The sequence below is a fragment of the Calypte anna genome, chromosome 3 (genome assembly GCF_003957555.1).
Source record: "Calypte anna isolate BGI_N300 chromosome 3, bCalAnn1_v1.p, whole genome shotgun sequence".
NCBI lineage: Eukaryota > Metazoa > Chordata > Aves > Apodiformes > Trochilidae > Calypte > Calypte anna.
The window spans coordinates 82,933,819-82,956,035 of NC_044246.1; the positions used below are offsets into that span (position 1 = coordinate 82,933,819).

At 41.9% G+C, this 22,217-nt stretch overlaps 1 protein-coding gene across 2 annotated transcripts; it reads right to left on the reverse strand.

The window, feature by feature from the left end:
- Window positions 1-658: 658 nt before the first annotated feature.
- On the reverse strand, window positions 659-21,651 carry RRAGD (Ras related GTP binding D). 2 transcript variants are annotated; one of them, XM_030447316.1, is made up of 7 exons: window positions 21,374-21,651; window positions 13,818-14,113; window positions 13,240-13,439; window positions 12,155-12,269; window positions 5,579-5,721; window positions 3,684-3,832; window positions 659-1,766 (listed from the first exon to the last, which is right to left on the reverse strand). In XM_030447316.1, exons 1-7 carry the CDS (start codon window positions 21,519-21,521, stop codon window positions 1,615-1,617), a joined length of 1,203 nt encoding a protein of 400 aa, XP_030303176.1. In that variant the 5' UTR covers window positions 21,522-21,651; the 3' UTR covers window positions 659-1,614. The 2 variants fall into 2 exon arrangements, with proteins under 2 accessions (XP_030303176.1, XP_030303177.1); XM_030447317.1 differs by having other exon boundaries at window positions 21,378-21,455.
- Between the last annotated feature and the right edge of the window lie 566 nt (window positions 21,652-22,217).

Sequence of the window (22,217 nt, forward strand, 5' to 3'; positions counted from 1 at the left end):
TAGAATACAGATGTAGTATACAGAAACTCAGCATCTGCATTCAAACCACGACTGAAATGAGATTTGATTACCACAGGTTAAACCTTTCCTTGGTCAACATAAGGCAGCAACACTGGGGGCTCTGAACTCACTGGCAGCCATGCAGTGTTGTGCCTTATTGCCGCTAAGAGAAAAATTCCATCTTCCCTTCCATCTTCTTTCAAATTCCACCTTCCCTTCTGTCCTCAGAGCTACCTCAGCTAGGAGCAGATCAGTTATCAGTGAGTGAGGCACAGCTTCCCTTACCTGTTCCTAGGGCACAGCAAGCTGCATCCCATTTAGCTCAAGCTCTTCCCACTCCTTTTAGCTGCTGCCACCACTGCTGGACCACGCATGCAAGTGGTTTGTGGCAGGACTAGATAAAAATGAGCTGCTCTTCTGACTAGAGACTGTAATTTTGTGTCATTAATTAAACCAAAACAGTGAACACAGAACTCAGAAGTTACATTTTACTTTCTTTTAGGTTTGAAAGTGCTCTGCTGTCCTGTGGCAAGTCTGCCCATGTTAACTTTCAAAATAAAAAGCAGTGATGTTAGCTGACTACTACAGCAGGTAGATTGTCCAGTCCTCCTTTTAATGGTCTCTTCTTAATTTTAATCACAGACAGGGGTACCCCCACTAGAGGGAATCAGAACCCAATGCTCACATCTTCAGGACCTCCCATCAGTACATCAGAACATCAGGGTGGAAATACATACAGATTCTTTGCTGTGCTAACTGTAGATGTGCAGGATCTCAAACTTAGCAATGTAAATGCAACCTCTGAGATTCAACACTCTCCTCTGAAGCCTTATAAAAATACCAGTGCAACATAGAGCCATTTTACAAAACAATTATCTTTATAGAAAGGTATTTTAGTGGTATATGCTGAGGTAAATAATAAAAACAGACCCAACAGAGGGCATAACCAGTGTTATAGAGAACTCGGGATGAAATTTGTCCAAAAGCCCAATTTATAAAAGCTAATATTTACCTACCAGTTTTGATCCCTGGTAAGATGCTTATTGCTGTAATACTTCAAAATTATTCTTTAGTTTACAAATTGAAAAATATATGAAATTAGATCTGTATGAATGTTAAGTATTAGCTGTCACAAATTTTAAAAGGCATTGTACGAAGTTTTCTTAATTTTTTACTATCCAATTTGATTGTAGCAGGTAAATAAACTACAGCATACATTTTACCTGACACCATGCATCAAAATCACCATAAAAACTAAGTTTATCAAAGTCCAACTCCACAAGGAAAACATGAAAAAGTGCAAATTATGTCCCCTGTATTTCTGTCACAGCTGTTTTTTCTTAATATGGCATGAAAAAGGTTTACAGCATATATTAGAAAATTCTTACAAGTGTTCACCTCAATGCTTATATATACAACATTTTGCTCAAAGTGCTCACTATATGAAAAAAACTGATTGGATAAAAATATTTAAACAGTGCTTTCTGAACGTTCAGGGAAAATTCATATAATACATAAGTCCCATTTGTTTTCCTCTTCACTCAGTGCAATGAGATGCAGAAGTCACATCAACTTCATGGAAACTTTGCTTGCCACAGTGCCAGAAAACCTCAGTTACAGTGGCATTCTTGGTGTCCCATTGGGAGTGGGTCTTTTATTTTTCTGCATGTGGCTTTGATGTTTTCGTGATCTTACTACCTTCATTCTTACTTCAAATACTTCTTGTATGGCTTTTCGAAAACAATGGAAATTGTAGTCTATTAATCCTACAGAGACAGAAATGGTTTCTATATTAATAAAGACATTTATAAAATTAGGTAATGATAAATTGCTTCTATTCTACATTCAGTGAAATACCACAGTGTCTCTCAAGGTCCTAATCAGTGACTTTTCCAGGCATTTTTTCTGTGCGGAGCAAAAGCACATTTGGTAAATGCAAATAATTTAATGAGCATTATAGTTTCAAACCATGTCAGATATTAAATATACCTATTAGACTTCAGAGAAAAAAACCCAGAATTAGTTCACTGGGAGACAACAAAGCCTGAATTTAATAAGGAGCTTTGGAGAATGGCTCACCAGAATACAAGAAAAATTAATATATTTCATAAAATATGGTCTCATTTTGTAAATTAACTTTACAGAATAACTATGATAAAAAAAAGAACCTTGTAGTAAAAGGTGGGGTTTTTTGACAATGCACAAACTTTGAAGTGGATACTTGATAGAAATATTACAAAATAACAGCCTGTTATATTTCATCTTACAATATAACTGAAAAATAACACAACAGACATGCTGTTAGATTACATACATAATAAGCAGATAATATTACCATGTGAGTGGGCTGACTGTGATCCCACAGAAAAGCTGTAAAGCCATATTGGTAGTCAATCAGAAGGCTTACTGGGTGCTACAATTGTGTAATACTGCAATAGAATTTTAGAATTCTAGTACTGAGCTTCCGACCTCATTCAAGGTTAATGCCATAAGCTTTCTTAACTCGAATACTGCAGTGTTTTCCACTTCAATTTCCCTAATAGGAGATGATACATATTTTAAGTGGTTTAAATCCACCATATTACACTCTGATTTTTTTTTCCTAGGACTCTGCTTCCCTTTTCCTAGAGTTTAGACAAAATATTGTGTGGAAGTCACCAGGCACCAAAAGCTAATCTGCACTATAATACCAGAACTTTACTGTTAAAAATCCAGGCAATAGCACTAGGTGTCCCCACCTATGTAAATGTAACAACCTGGCACAATTGTGGACAAACCCTAATGGGTACAAATTCGACCTGGTGTCTTTTCTGAAACAGTGTTCTTAGTAGGTATATCAAAGTAACACAGAAAAAAAAAAAGAAAATGACAGTATCTAACATTGATTGTTACTAAAGGCAATGCAGATATTGGAGACAAATTCAACCAGTAGAAGCTCTATAAAATAAAAGCTGAATAGCCTGTAAAAAAACTGGTATGAGTGCTCCATTTACAAACACACCAACACTGACTGGGGATTTAATATCACCAGATGGGGACGTGAGCCCAGATGGTGGCTCATGCTTCCACTGCTCAATTCTGGTCTCAGAGCATTTCCCTAGGACCAGCAACTCAGTGAACATCATGCCAGTGAGCAGAGTGATCACAAACTAAACTTTCATTATTGACCTTGACCAGGGGCAGAAAGATAAACAAGAAATTTTATGTTCTTTAACGGCAAAATATGAAAGCCATCTAGTTCCCAAATATGCATCTTTTAAAAAGCCTCTTTTTGAGATGGGAAAAGCAAGAGCACACTTTTTCCTGTCATCAGCTTCAATAATTTTCCCTTGGTTATGGCACACAAGCTGTTTCAAATGTGTGTGCTGGCACCAACAGGTACAAATCAATGTTAGCTAAGATAAACTGACACTTTCTTCTGGTGCAGATGGAAGTTTTACTTCACTGGAGTTAAACTTTCATATCTTTTTGTATCAAAAAGTTGTCAAAAACATTTATGAATTCATCTTATCTTAATGCCAGCACAAAAACCTCATGCCTCTAAGCATGTTATTTAAGCTCTATCAAGCTGTACTTACCTTTAATACTTGTAATACAGCTAGAGATTGTTATCAGCTAATGACAACCACAACTCACTAACATAAGGGAATAAAGTAAAGCAATGCTAGAAGAGGGAAAAATACCTTTTCTCTCAAAACTTTCTTCTCTGACAAAACAAACAAGAGCAAGGAATTTTGTCACCTCTTTTAAATAAAGGACAGTTGTGTTGTTCAGTTTTATGATTGCCATTGATTCTTTGTCATAAGGAGTTCCAGTGCCATCATCTTTAAGCCTAAAGGGAAATATTCAACAAACAAACAGGAGAAGATGAGCCACTAAAATGAGCGAATAAAAGTAATCCCATGTTGGTTCTTTCACCAGATAATCTCAAAATTTTTAAATTTTCATTTTAAGCTTTCATGGAGATTCTTGTTCAAACTACACCCTGTAAACTAAGACAACATAAGAGATTTATCCACACACCAAATCTTAAATCTGGGGCTAGAAATCAGGCTGTTTGGTTACCATGTGCCTGAACTGGAGCCTCATTTTTTTTTCTCTCTCCTCAACTATTTGACACAAGGTTTCTGTTTGTTGTTTTGTTTTGCTTTTAATCAGTGTATTATATTATGACTTTATCTGAAACACTTAAAACAGTAAATTGGTACAGATAACTCCAAATCTTGTAATCTTGCTTAAGCAGTGGCAGCTGACTGATAGTTGAAGCCATCATAAGACTTTCTTCATGAGATGTTGGCTTTTGCAACATCAAGAAAAGAGATTTCTCCTTTACAGATGATGTGTCACAGTGATCACTTTATTAGTATTACACCTTGTAATTTTACTCTCATTCCTGAATGCACAGAGATCTTGTTAAATGAATGATTATCACCAACTTCTCAGAAAAGTTAGTATCAATAATACATGAAGGTAGCAACTTCCACAGATGCTCCAGGAACAGAGGACAAGAAATAAATCGTATCATGTCTTTAGTCTATAGCTACAAACATGACAAGCAGGTTTCTGGTGATAAATGCTAAATGGTTATACAAAGACAACAGCAGAGTGACATTTTGTGAATAGAGAGCTCTACAAGTGGAGTTGTGCAGATAATAATTAAATCCAGTCTTTTTAACTACACAGCAGCATCTTTCTCTGGGCAAAAACAATGCCACAGAACCAGCATTCTCTATGGTATACCTCTCTAAAATAGAAATTATTTGTACAGTTATTGAAGTGGCCAACTCCAAAATCTGAAACATAATGTAGAATATACAAATTCAAGAAATTTCAGAAGGGTATTCAACGGTTTGATTTTCTTTTGAAGTTCTATTATTGTACATCTCCATCACTCTGACTACCCCTCACACCTTCTCCAAGAATGCAAAAAGCCTATCAATGGGCACAAATGCAAACCACCAAAGAATACCACACTCAGCATGCTGCAGTTCAGCATCCAAGTCTATGCATCTACATGCAATAATTCCCAACATGGCCCTGCTTTTCCCAGGAGAAGCTGGCATTACATATGGCCGAGAGACTAGCCAGTTAAAACAACCTGTAAGGAGATGTACATGCTATCCCAGGAGATCTCCAGTTGCTAATGTACAAGACAGGAAACTGAAAAAAAAACCCAAACCAAAACAATAAAAGCAACCACAAAGGTCATCTAGAGAGAAGAGGACAGAGAGCTGAAGCAGGAGTGAAGCAATTCTCTGAGAGGCCACTAGCTATTAAAGTAAATAAAACTAAATATGGCACCAGGAAAAGTTAATGTTTACTTTTATTTTAGGTTGGTTACTTCCTACTTCTTCCTCCACATAAAATTATTTGCATAGAAAAAGGAAGATGTTCACAAAAGAGGCTGGGCAGGGAACAGTGTTTGTTGCTGGCAGGGGATCTGTACCTCAGCCTTTTTTCCTCCTTCTCCCCTGTCCTGACAAATTACACATTCTCATTATTGTTTATACCCACATCATTTTAACGCTGAGGCTGTTCAGACTCTACATTTTTTGAAAAATATTAACAATTTACTTACCCATATATACAAGAAATGTCAATCACAACATCTATCATGTCACAGCAGAGCTCATAAGTTTGCATATCCACTGGAGTACTGTCCGTTGCAATATAGATCTTACTGACTACATCAAATAAAAATGCTTTTTCAATCCCAGAATTCTGTTTAAGATAAAAAGAAAAAAAAAAGAAAATGGAAGCCATCTTTTCAAGTTAACAACAAGCTTTTTTGTTCCCCTATTTGCTTGTTATACAAAAAACTATGCTGAAGAAGTGGAAGTTAAACTGTAATCAACCTCATTTTGAAAGAATGTACACAGAGCACTCTCATATTTGTAGCAAACCCTGATGCTCACAGACTTTCCAATAGTTTCTGCCTCTGAGCAGCCATAACACCAAGTTACACTGGAAAACTTCTCTCTGGAAAACATCTAGAGAGATTACATTTATTTTCATTGGAAAATACAGGGGTGCAGGGCAATGAGGAGGCTCTTCCAATATCAAGCTTTTGCTTGATAAAGTTTATGTTTGCAACAGCAGACGTAAAAAGAGAGTTATTTTTTTAGAGTTATTCTAACTGGACGTGTAAGGAAGCAGAAATAAGAAAGAAAGTTGATGGACAAAGACGGCCATAGTGCTCAGAAACTAAATGAAACTGAGAACTTGTCTCATCGGGGTATGGAGTTTTTTCAATGTCGGGCTCCTCAGATGATCTTTTAGGATCACAGAAGAAAGACCACTGTTTTGATAGTGCTCTTTCAGCTTTCACGTAGCACTGGCAGTTAAACCCACGTTTATGATGCTAGGCTTGCTAATGTGATGACAGCTGTGTTCCTGACATCCTGCCAAGCTGATTAAGACTCTCTGCATACTGTAGATGTATCGTATTCACAGCTCCCAGAGGCCAGCCAGGAATGCTAGCTCATACTCTTTACGTAGGTAAGTAAACTGCCATAAAACTCTGCTTCCTGGAAAAAGATGGAAACAGTAGGTTTGCTTGCTGGTATCAATGGACTGTACCCAGGCAGCTGTCCCAGCAGGATCACAAACATCCCAGGGATGTTAAAGCTCATGCTATTAAAATAAGCTTCAAAATCCACAAGGAAGAAAAGCACCTTTCTCCAATCAAACTGAATTTTCCCCATATATGGGCTTCCCTTTTCTGATTCCAATGGGATGAGGTTCAACACGGCCAAGTGCTGGGTCCTGCACTTTGGCTACAACAACCCCATGAGGAGCTGCAGGCTGGGGACAGAGTGGTTGGAGAGCAGCCAGACAGAGAGGGACCTGGGAGTCTGGATTGACAGGAAGCTGAACATGAGCCAGCAGTGTGCCCAGGTGGCCAAGAAGGCCAATGGAATCCTGGCCTGTATCAGGAACAGCGTGGCCAGTAGGTCCAGGGAATGGATTCTGCCCCTGTACTCAGCCCTGGTGAGGCCACAGCTTGAGTCCTGTGTCCAGCTCTGGGCACCTCAGTTTAGGAAGAATATTGAGGTCCTGGAGCGGGTCCAAAGGAGGGCAACCGGGCTGGTGAAAGGACTCGAGCACAGATCCTATGAGGAGAGGCTGAGGGAGCTGGGACTGTTCAGCCTGGAGAAGAGGAGGCTCAGGAGAGACCTCATCACTCTCTACAGCTCCCTGAAAGGAGGGTGTAGCCAGGGGGGGGTTGTTCTCTTTTCCCAGGCAACTCTCAGCAAGACAAGAGGGCACGGTCTCAAGTTGTGCCAGGGGAAGTTTAGGTTGGATATTAGAAAGAATTTCTTTACGGAGAGGGTGATCAGGCATTAGAATGGGCTGCCCAGGGAAGTAGTGGATTCTCCGACCCTGGAGATATTTAAAAAGAGACTGGATGTGGCACTCAGTGCCATGGTCTAGCAACCACAACGGTGGTTGAAGGGCTGGACTCGATGATCTCTGAGGTCCCTTCCAACCCAGCCAGTTCTGTGATTCTGTGATATGGCTTGGGATTGCCCCCACAGTGGTTTTGTTAACTATCAAAAACCACTGAAAAACAGTACCAAGTTGTAACAGCTTCAGCTTCAGTTGCAGTTGTAGAACATTTCCTTTTTTCTTTCTTTTGTACATTAACTATTTAACAGAGTTAAGAGACTAAAATGTTTCTCTCACTTACTAGATTTCTTGAAATAGGTAGCAAAATTTCAACCCTTATTATACTATTGAATGATGACAAGAAATATTTTTGGCATTTTCTTCTTAAAAAGGCTTAATTCTGCCATCATTGCACACACAACTAAGACTGGAAACAGCAAAGTATAGAGGCAAATTTTTTGCATTTCATTAGAGAAAAGACTCTGAGTGACACATTTGTGAAATTCACTAATAAAAGGAATATTCAAAACCAAGTACACGCTCTGGGTACCTTAGGTACATGGGCTGAAGCATAGGATGTACAAGCAAAGCCTCAGAAAACTGTGTCTTCTGAGCCTGAAGGAAAGAAGGCTCACTGCCATCTAGAAATAACTAATGCAAGAGTGCACAAAAGACAGAGCCAAACTCTTCTCTAAGCTACAGTGAAGGACAAGAGGCAAAAAGAGCAGGCTGGAATTCCAACTTGATACAAAAAAAAATAATCCAGCATGGTGGTGGTGAAGCACTGGGAGCATGCTGATCTCAGAGGTTGTAGAGTTTCCACTTCTGCAGACACACAAAGCTGTTCACAGAAAAAATGTACACATAACTATTTTGGTTATTCTGCCCATGTGCAAAAGGTTTTTTGTTTTGTTTTGTGTTTTGTTTTGTTTGTTTGTTTTTTGGTTTGGTTTGGGGTTTTTTTGTTTAGTTTTGTTGTTTTGTTCTTTAGTTTTTTTAATTTCTAAATAATAATTCTGACAGCACCTCACATACTTCAACAGATGCTGTCAAATAAGACTAATCACAAGATTTACCTGTAAATCTCATATAAATATACAGCTGTAATTCATAGCCAAAACACATACTTGAAATACGAGTCATTTTACACAAAAAAAGTTGGAATTCAAGCCCTGTAGTGTCACTCACGAGGAGACTATTATAAAACTTTCTACATAGTGATAATTTCAGCTGTACAGGCAAGATGTACCTTAAATTCTTAGAATGCCAGCAACAATATAATAACATTTAACAATGAGAAGGGATTTTTCCATCTCAGAGCTCTGGCTGCTGCAGCCTGCCTGGACTTGCAGTGACAATTTGAAAGGTTTTCATATTGAGATGTTTGCTGTGCCAGATGTTACACCTGCTGGTAAGGGCAAAGCTTGCTGTTTTAACTAAAATTATGCTTATTTTCAGTTGAAACTAATACATCATGATAGGACCTGCTGAGAAACTGGCACCTACTTGTTTCTGATGAACTTTGTGCAGTGAAAGAAACCTCATCGAGAAGGTAGGATGACCCAAGAGGAGGAGAAGTAACCACTAAACTGTACCCACATAACTTCACAGATTTCATTTGCAAAGGTTTTTAGAAACAATGGATTTGCCAGGATGTTTGTGACAAAACTGCTCAAGGGGAAAAAAATACCAGTGGTAACAGTAATTTGTAGTTGTAGTTAGTAGGTTAAAATACACCATTCAAAGAGACACTATACCATTAACAGTCAGGGAAAATGACAATAAGAAATCAGTTGTTCCTGTTACTAGAGAAGGAGGGCTCCTTATTAAAGAAGCAAAGGCCAGCAGCTGCCTTATGCAACTGAATTAAATGCTGCCATTGATGCCAATGAGAGCAGGGACAGAACAAGCAATAGTCATCTATGTCACAACCCACGGTCTGGAAAGAAGATGCAACATGATCTAAAAGCTCTATAAAGCATTCTGAATTGATATTCCATAGCTAACCTGAACCAAGTGAGTCATTGCAAAATATATTCTGCAACAAATATATGAGATTTTATTCTGTATAGGTAAAAACCATGAAGCACTTGAAATTCAAACCATGCTACTCAACTATACTGTGTTGGATGTAGAAAGCACTTTCTATTGTATAAGTAGAATGGGTTCAATAAAACTAGAAGTATTACTCCAATCCCTAGGTTTGGTAAATGGGCCTATTTTTCTCCTTTCTGAAAAGATGAAAGGTTAGCCAGAATTTTGCCCTAGAAAGTAATTTTTCAAAGAACTTACAGGATATCACCAGTCTCAGTTAGGAATTAATTTTGGATACTTATTTAAACAAGTCTTGCAGCAAACAGCAGATGTACTGAATGAATTTTAATTTAAAATACTGCATTTAAAGCATACTACTACAGATTATGAAATTGAAATAATTAAATAGCAAAACTATACTTAATTTTATTTTTTCCACAATAACTCATTTTTTTGTTTTTAACACATACTTTTTAATATCTCTCAAGAAAACTCCAGCAACCCTAAAATGAAAATTCATATTCCTTTGTCAGACAACTTGATTGCTTGATAAGTCCATGGTAATTAAAAAACAGACATCCTTCTATATAAAGCTGATAAAGACTGCTAGTCAGGTGCGATTTACATTGGTTTTGAATGGCAAACCAACTTTTGTTTTGTGCTTTACAAGCAGTTACACTGAAGAATGCAGAACCAGTATTATCACCCTGATGGTTCCTCAAGCATACAAGCACACTACCAAGTTAGGCAAAAACCTGCTGCAAACATAAGGGTGATCACAGATCTATTTTTGTAAATGTTGGAAGTCTTCATGGCATAAATGAAAGAAAATCCTCATGAATATTGCAGCAAAACTGAAACTGGAACACCAACACGCCCACACTTTGGAACTGAACACAGTGGCTTCCTGAGGCAAGGCATGACCAAAATCCATGTCAAGATTTGCTACCACCAAGTTGCTGAAGACATCCCCGATAACTAATTCTGTGCTGGAGAAGGATGTTTATTCTTCCCTTGGTTCCAAGTAGAGTCATTCTGAGTCTCCTGCCTACAGGCAGAAGCTAATTATAAAAACAGCAAGCATGCTGAGGACATAGTGATACCACTATGCCTTGCTCTAGGTCACTAACAAACTGGATTTTGCTCTATTTGGAGCTAAGAAACAGTCTAAGACTGTTTACCCTACTGAACAGGGTAATTCCCTCATTCTTTTTGGATTTTGAATAATTCAAAAGATTTGTTTTTCCTTACAAATTACACCTGATATTCTATATATTATTGAAGCTGCCTTCTGGGTGTTCCGAACACACAAGCGCCATCAGTCACTGAGGAAGCAGCTTGTACTCGAGTCACCTGGTGGTCTGGCAGAAATTCTTCAGCATTCTTCAGCAGAATTCTTCTTCAAACAGTGAGGAGACCCCATACAGAGATCTGACTCACAGTATGAGTGACTGGGGTGACTGGCACACAGAGGACTATCATTCAGACAGCTTTTTCTTCACGACTGCATAGCATGTTCAATATCCAGTTGCTCCAGAACTGTTGTCATCACTCCTTTATTACCCTTCTGATCTAAGTGGAGTTCAAGACTGGGTGCTAAGCATGGTCCAGCCATTTTTGCAGGAACAGATCTTTGTACCCTTCGTTATGAAACAGTCTCATGGTAAGAAAGTTTTGAAAAGACCTTCCTCTAATCCTAGTTCTTCCTTTCTACAACACATCCATCTTTTCTTTCTTTTTATTTTCACACCCCACACTGGGAAACTGTGAAGGCTAGTTTTATCTTACAGGCCATTATATGATATCAAATAATTTCATTACTTCAAAATCACACAAAAAAAGGCACAACAAAAGACCTTGTTTGGAAATTGAGGCTTGACAAATTAATGCCATATGCAAGGTGCAAAATCAGAATACCATAAGAAAAGGTGCAGGAGCCACTACGACCACCAGGAGGGGGAGTTCCCCCTTTTCACAGCCTACTCACTGTTTGCCTTTCCTTATGGCCAAATGTTCCCATCTTTTTATCTCGTGTCAAAACAGAAGGATGTCAGACTCCTCCATGACCTGCTTTTAACTGTTTTAAATTAAACAGTGCATTAATCTGTGTCATAGTGACTCTGACAGGGAACAAGTGTCAAAAACAGTAAGAAGGAGAGGAAGGGAACACACACACAGGAACAGTGGAACAAGCAATTACCTCTACAGTGGTAACAAGCCACTAGATACCCAAGGCTCCCTAACTGACCTTCTTAACTATGGAAGCTGTGAAAGTTGTGACTCCACCTCTAAAAATTTCAAGACAAGTAAGATTTTCTTAAATGGGTTAAACTTCAATACAAAGTAGAATTAATTCTAGGGAGCTCTACAGAATAGGTCAGACTAGATGACGACCCTTCAAGAATTTATTTAGACAAATCACAAATTTTAAGTATTACTTAAACTAATGCATGCAGCACAGACCTTTGCAACATTCAGATTAATGTATGAACAGAAAAGTGATGGCTGCTAACCCACTTCATGAGGTTCAGAAATACTATGAGTAGCTCAGCAACACTGTTTAATAGACAGGAACGTGTGGCCAAGATGGATGTGGATGTGCTTCAACTAAGTTTTTACAATTGCTCTGAGAGTTCACATTGCTCATAATCTCTCAGAAGGCAGCAGAGTATCTGAACATGCATGTTGGACATAGCCAGATCTACAGACAAAGTATATAACAAGTACTTACAGAAATAAAGATGTTAAGCAGGTTTTCCAGTGTTGGAAGCTGTGGAATCAGTTTCTGTACCACTTTGCTAAATGCTTCAAATATAGAATGATCATATATGCTTGTCAGATAAAAGCTGGAAAAAAACGTCACCACATTTTCCTTTTAGCCACATACTGTGAACATGCTGTACCTTTCATAATATGAGTGAAATGAAATATTATCAAACAGCAAGTGCCTACACTTATGCAATTACCCCTTGTGATCAAAAGTCACATGTTATGATTGAAGCACATGACTTAATTTCTATTAAAAAAACACCAACACTGCAAACTAGACCTCAATGTATGACTTCATGATGCAGCTCCCACCTTGGTATTCTTGCAAAAATATTTTTCAAATTGCAGGAGAGGACTATTACTGAGTATATCTGTCGTTATCTACTTTCTGAAAGCTGTGGACCCATTTATCAATGCAGACAAGCTGTTAAGGGCTCTAAATAGAAGGTATGTTTATGGAGCAGGTCGCTCTTTTTTATATATTTGTACTTGGCTTTAAGTGCTAAGAAAAACATGACAACTTTACGTCCTCTAGTTTTCAGCCTGCAGAAGTCCACTGTTGTTCATTATTTGCTACAAGCAGACGCAGCAGACGTAAGGCAAAAACACAGCACCCGTCATCCCAAGTGGCTCCAAGAAGGATACAGAAACGAGAACTAGTGTCTTGGAGGGGACTGTGAGGCAGAGAGGTTTCAAAAAAGGCAAAAGTGATGTAGGAGGCACAAACACTCTCCTGGCTAGAGCTCTATTTGTTGCTGCCAGTGTTCAAACAACTTTTTTCAAGACAGCAGCTTCAGCAAAAATTGATACGACTCCGGTGTTTTTGTCACCTATTTATAAGCACATCTCCTCTCTGTCTTTTCCTCCAAGACAGCAATCAGCAATAAGATACTTTGCTGGGTTCAGGTCAAACACAATGTCTCTGATTCTCCTTTTCCTTCATATATCAAAAGCTTGTTGCCTGCTACTTTAAGGGAACACAAAATGGTAACTTGTCGAATAAGCTACTCTCCTCTTTAGAATTCTCTGCACAGCAGCTGTTCTCACCTGAGGTGAATCTTCTCCAATCCAGCATCTGTAAGGTCATCGTTTGCCCTCTGGTGAATATCTCTTTGTGTTTCAATCTTGTGATCATCAGATAAACCATCCACTTTATGGATAAAGATTTCAAAGTTGATATCTGGATTCACTTTGTAGGCTCTGGTCACAGTAAGATGCAGCCGAGCTAATGCTTCCATATAATCATCCTAATGAAGTAAAAAGAAAAGCTACAGCCATAGGAAAGTTCTTTAAAAAACCCACACATATATATACACTTACTTTTAGAATGCTACAGTTCCAACAACAGCATAATTTTTTTATTTCTTATAAGTACAAGCCTGAGCCTACATCCAGCATGAGCATCAATCTCATTCTGTCAGCACTAGAAGTTTGAGCAATAACCTTGAGATGTTAAGCAAATTAGCTAACTTTTGAACACACTGCAGAATTAAAATCAATCAAGTAGCTCTTCAAGTTTTATAATGTGTTTGTGATGTAAGCTATTTGTTTGCTGTGCTTCTCAAATAACTTGTCTATTGCTGAAGGAAGAAAAGAAAAAGGCAGCCTAAACCCCCCTTTTTTACCTGAGAATCAATAACAAATATCAGTGCTCCAGTGCCTCTGAAAATCATCTCATAGTCAAATGTAGGGTCAAAGAAGTCAATCTGCCCAGGAAAATCCCATATCTGAAAGTTGACAAAGGAGCTGTTGGAAACATCTTCTCTGCAGATCTTGTTTGTGCTCTCCAAGAAGAGAGTCTCATTTGGTGACATTTTGTGAAAGACAACTTTCTGAATGGAAGATTTCCCACTTCTTCTCAATCCCATGAGCAGGATTCTTGGTTTAACTTCAGTACTGAAGGGATCATTGAAATCCAAAACTGAACAAAATCACACAAGAAGAAAAGCATTATACTATAGCAATATAATTAGTAACTGCTGGATGACATGTATTTGACATTTATTTCCATGACAGTTTTACTTGGATATATGCAAGTGTTACCAATTTTTAAGCTTAGGGAGCATTGCTACAGGCATTCCAACTTGAATTATTTGCCCCTTAGGCTATACTACCAGAAAACCTACTTCTCACCTGTAAGACTGAGACTGCAAAAGGCTTGCTGACTCAGTCTGTATGTGAAAAATGTGCTACCATACACAGCCATCCTAAAATACCTAATTTTACTCTAACACTATCCTGCATATATTCTAACCAGACTTTAAAATAATAACATCCTTGTCAATTGATACGTCACCTAAGAGTACATGAGAGCTTCCTTCATCCAAAACAACAACAAAAAAACCCAAAACCCCAAACAATTTAAAAAAAATATAAATAAAAAACAATCACACATCCCAGGAGCTACAGGAAGAGGACAACTCAGCCCACAAACAATTCCTCTGTGCTGGGACTTACAAGACAGCACTGAGCTCATGAGGAGTCCTATACTAAGGTTGTTAGGATTTCACCTGCTTTTGAATAATTTGTGTTACCATCTGTAAAAGTTTGCTATCTGATGAGTAAGATCACAGAATATCCTCTGCCTATTTGCAAAACCAAGGCCTGGGAACACAAGTGATTTCATTGTGTTACCTACCCCAGTTTGAAAGTGAAACCACTAAACCAGCACATTATAGGGCTGATGGAGTTATATTAGAATAAAGGTAGTAACAGGAGTAAACTGCAGTGTTATTATCTGTAAGGACATGAATGTATAGCTATCCACACTTGTAAGCACACATACTTGTGGTCCAGGTATCTCTAAGCAGAACAGCTACAATAATCTCAATTGCTGCATTTAGTTGACTTAAAACTTGGAAAGATCCAAGCTGAAAAACCTTTGATACACTGTCCACAGCATCAAACACAAGTAATGCAAAAGAAAAAAAAAATAGTTGTCAGTGCAAAACCTGAGATAAATTTTGAATTGCTGAAAAATGGCACATTCATACACATCCTTTCTGCATTTGTCCCGCATACTTTAAGTGATCAAATTTACTCCAAAATATGAAAATATAAACCAAAAAACCTTAGCAGCAACAATTCCAACCTGTCAATTTTTTATATTGCCTTATGTGCTGAGAAACAGAAAACCTGAACAAAACCTTTGCCTTGGAGCATATTTTGCACCCAGGGGAGACGACTGCATCCACTGTCTCGTGTTCCTCAAGCTTCATTCACAGCTTTCAGAAACATAAGATCAGGCTATGACTGTCAGGAGGGCACAGAACCTTGTTCTCTTTTCACCTCCTAAGCCTCAGTTCCACAGATTTAGGGCTTCTAAGTAAAGGTCTTGCAGCGTTAGCATGAAACATCCCCTGGCACCATCTACTGGCTTGTGAGTGCTTACACCATGCCGGGCGGGCCTGTGTCACCACCGTGACTGACTGACTCACTGACTGACTGACACAGGGTTGAAAACTCAGTATTGGTGGGGTCTTATTCTAAATAGATGTGAAAGGCCACGGTAGGTATTACCACTTACTTTTATCCTGTCAACTATCACACATGAAACACTGCAAGGCTGGGGCAGTGCACATCAGCTCCACCATCAGCAAATTGACAGATGACACTAAGCTGGGGGGGAGCGTGGATCAGCTGGAAGGCAGGAGGGCTCTGCAGAGGAACCTGGACAGACTGGAGAGTTGGGCTGATTCCAATGGGATGAGGTTCAACACGGCCAAGTGCCGGGTCCTGCACTTTGGCCACAACAACCCCATGCAGCGCTACAGGCTGAGGACAGAGTGGTTGGAGAGCAGCCAGGCAGAAAGGGACCTGGGAGTCTGGATTGACAGGAAGCTGAACATGAGCCAGCAGTGTGCCCAGGTGGCCAAGAAGGCCAATGGCATCCTGGCCTGTATCAGGAACAGTGTGGCCAGCAGGTCCAGGGAAGGGATTCTGCCCCTGTACTCAGTGCTGGTGAGGCCACACCTCGAGTCCTGTGTCCAGCTCTGGGCCCCTCAGTTTAGGAGATATCGAGGTCCTGGAGCAGGTCCAAAGGAGGGCAACCAGGCTGGTGAAAGGACTCAAGCACAGATCCTATGAGGAGAGGCTGAGGGAGCTGGGGCTGTTCAGCCTGGAGAAGAGGCAGCTCAGGGGAGACCTCATCACCCTCTACAACTCCCTGAAAGGAGGGTGTAGCAGGGTGGGCTTTGATCTCTTTTCCCAGACAACTTTCAACAAGAGGGCATGGTCTCAAGTTGTGCCACGGGAGGTTTAGGTTGGACATTAGAATCAATTTCTTTACGGAGAGGGTGATCAAGCATTAGAATGGGCTGCCCAGGGAAGTAGTGGATTCTCCGTCCCTGGAGATATTTAAAAAGAGACTGGATGTGGCACTTAGTGCCATGGTCTAGCAACCGCAATGGTGGATCAAGGGTTGGACTTGATGATCTCTGAGGTCCCTTCCAACCCAGCCAATTCTGTGATTCTATGACATCTGGAGCTCCTTCATGCAGGACAGTGACAGGGAACAGCTGGAAGAATCTCATCCTCCCAAGGCAGCTTCTGCTGATCCACAGACAAGTTTAGGAACTGCAGTCAACACACTGCTGTCTTTTACCATCCACCTGAACAGATATTACCCTCCTGTGGCTACAAGAAACACCTGTCTACAATACCTCACACCTATATAGGAATAATAAACAACCCGCTTTAAGCCAAGGTAACAGTATTTTAGGTTTTGGGGGTATAGTCTTGCTGATAAAACAATTCAAAGGTCCAGGACATAGCAGTGTTTCCTCCACCTCACAAATGGTTGTAATGCACAAATTTTTCCACAGCAGCCAAATGTATAGTCACAATTTCATTAATGTGCATATATCCATACATCATGCAGTTGCCAACAAAAAGGACAATAATTTACTTCAAGCTTTGCAAGAACTAGTTTAAATAAAATACCTTTCATGGAGGCATGCAGAATCAGTCTTCTCATTGAGGCTTTATTGCATGTTTTAAAAAATATTAAAAACTCCACATTGATCTCCATGCAAAAGAACTTAAAAAGTCTAATCTACTAAGGACTTGTACTTTGTGTATCCTTCTTCTCCCCACCACAATAACACCAACTTCCCCTGTATGTCTTATGACATATCCTCCAAATAACAGATATGACATGCTGTGGCTGATCTGGAGCTTGAAGCATCCTGCTGGACAGACTGTGCACACGTGTACACTGCTTTGCCAGCTGCTGCCACAGAGAACACACACAACTGCTTGCCTTGTCCTCTGGAAAGGACACTTTCACTTGGGTCTCTCTTCTGAATGCCATTTTTCATCAAGCCTGTGGGAACTTAATCATCTTTGAGGTGTATCTCACTGAAATTTGGCTGAAGGTGGACAGCAGTTTTCAATGTCCTGACTGGTAATGAGACAACCAGGAGATAGGCTACCTTCATAACTCCGTTTTCTTTAAGAAATAAGTTAAAAACTCACATGCATCTAAAAAAATATGTTTAAAATACCTTGGAGTTTTAGGTTGATGTTGTATTAAATTATTCCAGGTTGTTAAGATTTTATGGACTGTAATACTTAATAGAAAGAAATTGGTTTTTATTAAACCCATACTAAAAAAAGTACAGTTGCAAGTGCAAAAGGAGTTACTGCTGAGAAGAATGAACACCAGCGCTTCTGCTAGTAAGACTGTTACTTAGCTTTGAAATCCTGCCAGTTCAAAGACAGGGAAATGCAAATGAGTACCATCCAAACCTGACTAGATAGCAAGGCTGCTGTGCCACTTTCCTCTGAGACAGAGTTAAGAGATTACCTTATATGTAATGGAATTGGACGATGCACTGCCTGCCCACATTCCTTTGCAGAGTACATGACAACTCCTTCTTTAATTTGCTGCAGAAATGCCAGTAGATATATCACTGCAACTTCCCAGACTAGGTTACTGAGTGAGATCACAATATGCCTAGGAGAAACACTAAACTCTCCTCTATTCTGTCATGGTAAAGATAATTTTCCCTATTGTGAGATGCAACACATTTCCTGCTTCATTCACTTTTGCAAAGAGCAAATATTATAAAAGGCCAGTTTCTAATGCATATCAACAGTCCTTCATACTTCAACTCTTCCAAGCAGACATAAAGAACAGAAATCATTCTGCTTAGAGACCATATCCTTTGGAATATTCACAAATTAAACTTAACAAACCCAAAAGCACTTTTCCCTCAGAGAAGCATTCAATTTCTTACAGAATTTCTTTAATATCAGCTGTGTCCTTGCTAGTAGAGTGCCATTTGAGGGCATGGCAAAATGCAGAAGAATCCAGCTCTGAGGAGTTAATTGAGAACTGCATGTAGTAGTCCTGGCCTGTCTCACCAGAGTGCACCACACAAAATGAATAATGTCTCCACCACACTATTAGGGATAATCATTGATAACTAAAACAGTTCTTGAAGCCCACCCCGAACTCATCATCAACTGCAATTAGTTGTCAAGGCGTGACTGACTATTAGTGATTCACAAGCAAGTGTGATGGGGATGTCACATGAGAAGGTGCATTTCTAGATCTCACCAGTGTTCAAACATCCAAATAAAGCAATGCAGTTCGTCTGCTCAAGTGATGTCAAGCCAAAAAAAATTTTTTTTTTAAGTTTAAATTCTTCTTTCTGTGTAAAGGAGAATTAGCAGTCCCAAATGTTACACTCATGTACCTTCAAGCCCATTGATCTAGTAGCACCTCCAGTACTACTGTGACTGTGACATGTGCAGCACTTCGGAGTGCTGTGAAGACAATAGCCTTACAAAACACACAAAATTAAAACCTTCAAAGCTAACAGATGGCCTGAGTCTGAAGAGTTAACAGAAAAAGCTTATATGCAATTGAGAAAGCTGTTCTGCTACCATGGGTTCATAAACACTGCAGAAATGCCTGTTGGGAAGAAATTCTTGTGGCTGAAGAAAAGACTCAGAACCAGAAGACCTGGTTCCACTCTGCCACAAATACAGCACTCTGCAATGATATGACTTGAAGCTACTTCCTTGGACATTCTGCAGAGGGTTTCCTTCTGTTTCCGTCTAAATGCTTTTTAATTGCATATATCAAAAATACGACTAGGCTTTATGGAAACTAAGTGCTTCAAGGTCTCTGAATGTGACCCCATGTGTAGAGTAAAAAGACAGAGTAGTAACAAGGTTTCAGCACTTAGGCTGGAGACAACAAACCAGTATGGGGTGAAAGATGACTAATACAAAGTTTTGAAATCTCCCATATGCCTATAAGCATAAATAATGTTTTTACTTTTAAGTCTGGCTTCTCCCTTCACTTTCAACAACCGTGCATTGAAGCTGTTCTCCGTATATTGCCCTTTCTGTTCTTTCTTTGTAGACAAGTGGAGACTGTGACAATGAATTTTGGACTACTTACTGTACTGTCTAGGAAGACAGAGGACAAAAACTAGAAAAAGGAAAGCTTCTTGCCCCACAGCCCAATGTTAGATACACAAAACACAGACCCAGATCCCAACCCTCTTCATTACAGATGGTCTATGCTTCTTTCTCCAGAGACTTCAGAATGAAAGAGAGAGCCAGGGAGGAGATCTGGAATGTGAAAATGGCCCTTCGTTTTAATCCTGCATAAAAAAGGTCCCTGCATGGACTGTCTTCTCCTGCTGTTCAGGATATAAAGGTCAGTTTCTGTTAAGTTCAATGTTTTGGTGCTACTCTGAAGACACAGTTGAAATTTTTAGCAATCTAACAAAATCCCTATTGAGAAATATCCAAACAAACTCCTCTGAGGACAGAATAGGGATTCCTTCTCTCCAGTGAACGCTGTTAATTTAGCACTAAAGAAATACTTTTTGCATCAAAATAAGGGCAGTTTCAGGAAAGACTTTAATTAGTCACAGCTACAGCTGTTACATCCTACCATTCGCACAGCCTCAAAGCACTGACCTCCTCTCCCCTTTCCCAAAACTGCCTTAGTGAATGTGGTATCTCTCATGGCAGCCTGGAGGACAGTGCCTTTAAGGTAAAGGGACCTGTGCACACTAATGATCAAAGTAGCCTCAAAACGTGGCATTTTATTATGCTCTTATAAAAAAAAGCAATTTTTATTTTCACCCCGAAATACTAAGAGTTCTTCAAGCTCCTCTGGGAAATATGTCTCAGAAGAATGAATTCAGGCTCTGAATGAAAGCAACAGGCTCTGAGCTGGCATTGCCTCTTTTTACTGAATGGGGCTGCTTTTCCTGGTAAGCCTGTCCTTCCTAGCATCACCATCCACGCTGACGGGTAGACAGCAAGTGACGCGGGGCTTCATCTGCACAGAACAGACGGACAGCAGACATTTACCGGAGCCTGCCACTCTGGGGACTGACATCCACAGCTGCAGAGTAGCCCTGGGCGCAGAGCTGCGAGTTGCCGCTGCCTTTTATAGCCTGACACCCAACCTCCCCCCCCTACCTCTTTGGCACACTCAACTCTGCCACTAATATTCGTGGCTACTAATAACTAATAACTCGCACCAGGCATGGAAAATACTGAAGGATTACCCACCACCACCACTTTGCCTGCACTTGAGCCTCCTCCCCAGTTTCTCGCTGCTGTCAGCCCTCGCCCTGCTCCTGCTCTCTCTGACCCCAACCCTGTCCCCGTCTTCTCCCCCAGTCACCCCCGCAGCATCCCCACTCAGCCCAGCCCCTTACCACCACCCCCGTTCCCAGGCAGGCCTGACATCCCTCCCAACGCCTCGGCAGCCCCACACCCCTCTCCCCGGCTCCCTTCGTGCCTTGCTCGCTCTCGCCGTGCCCCACTCCCCGAGGGACCCTTGCCTCCTCTCTGACCCACATCCAAACGCAGCGAGGCCGACCCTCCCGGCAGCCGAACCGAACCTCCCCCACCAGCGGCCCCATCCCGCCCGCCACGTCCCTGCCTCACCTCGGCCCCCGCCCCGCCTTCCTCCTCCTCCCCCCCCCCCCCAAGTCTGCGCACACGGGGCTGGCCCTGCCCCGCACCTCGCTCACCCCGCACCCGCACTCACTACTGGCCGCTGACCCATAGCCCGATCCGGGGCCGGTACTTGCCCCCTCCCCGATTCTCCGGGAGCAGCCCCCGCGCCCCGCAGAGGCCGCGACACCGCTCCCCTCCGCCCCTCGGTGCCGGTGCCGCTGTGCCCGCCGCGGGTGGCACTCACATGCCTCATCGCCGCCGCTCTCCGCGTCCCCGTCCGAGAAGGACTCGGCCCCGTCGGCATAGCCCGCCAAGCCCACGATCTCCTCCTCCTCTTCCTCCTCCTCGTCCCCTTCCTCCTCCGCCGGCAGCTTCCTGGGCACCTGGCTCATGCCGGCCGTACTCCCGCCGGGGCTACGAGGGCCCCTCTGCCTCCGGGCGGCCTCAGGGCACGCCTGGCCGCGGGGGGCCCAGGTGCCGCGCTGGCGCCCTGCCCCGCCGCCACTCCCCGCCGCCGCTGCCCTCCCCCGCACAGCGCTCGGTGGAGAGCGCGGCGCAGCCTGCCGGCGGGGCGCGGAGCCGAGCGGAGCGGAGCGGGCGGGGGAGGCGGCGGCGTGACCCGCGTCACCTGACGCGGCCGGTCACGGGCCGCCGGGGCCTCCGCGCCCGCCGCTGGCCCAGGCCCGGGCCCGGCGCCGCCGCTGGACACCGCGGTGCTCACCAGGCGGGCGCTGCCGCTTCCCGGCCCGGCCTCGCTTTCCCTCGCCGCCCTCCGTGGGCCTAGAGACGCCCGCGGGTGGCTCACACAAGGCTCTGCCTGTGGCGTGCGGGGGGGCAGGGGTGGGTGGGTGAGTGAGTGGAGGGGCGGCGGCCAGCTTTGCCTCTCCGCGGCACCGGAATTACTGCTGGCGTTTGCATTACAGGTGGCCCTCCCGGGCAGCCTCAAAGACAGTCAAATCCTGCAGCCGCGCCCTGCACGGAGCCTAAAAGCGGGCACTTGGGGCTTCCCTGCATCACCTTCCCCACCCGCCTCTGCCTTCGGCATGTGGGAGTCAGTGGGCCTCCGGCTGCACCCGTGTCTGCTCCAC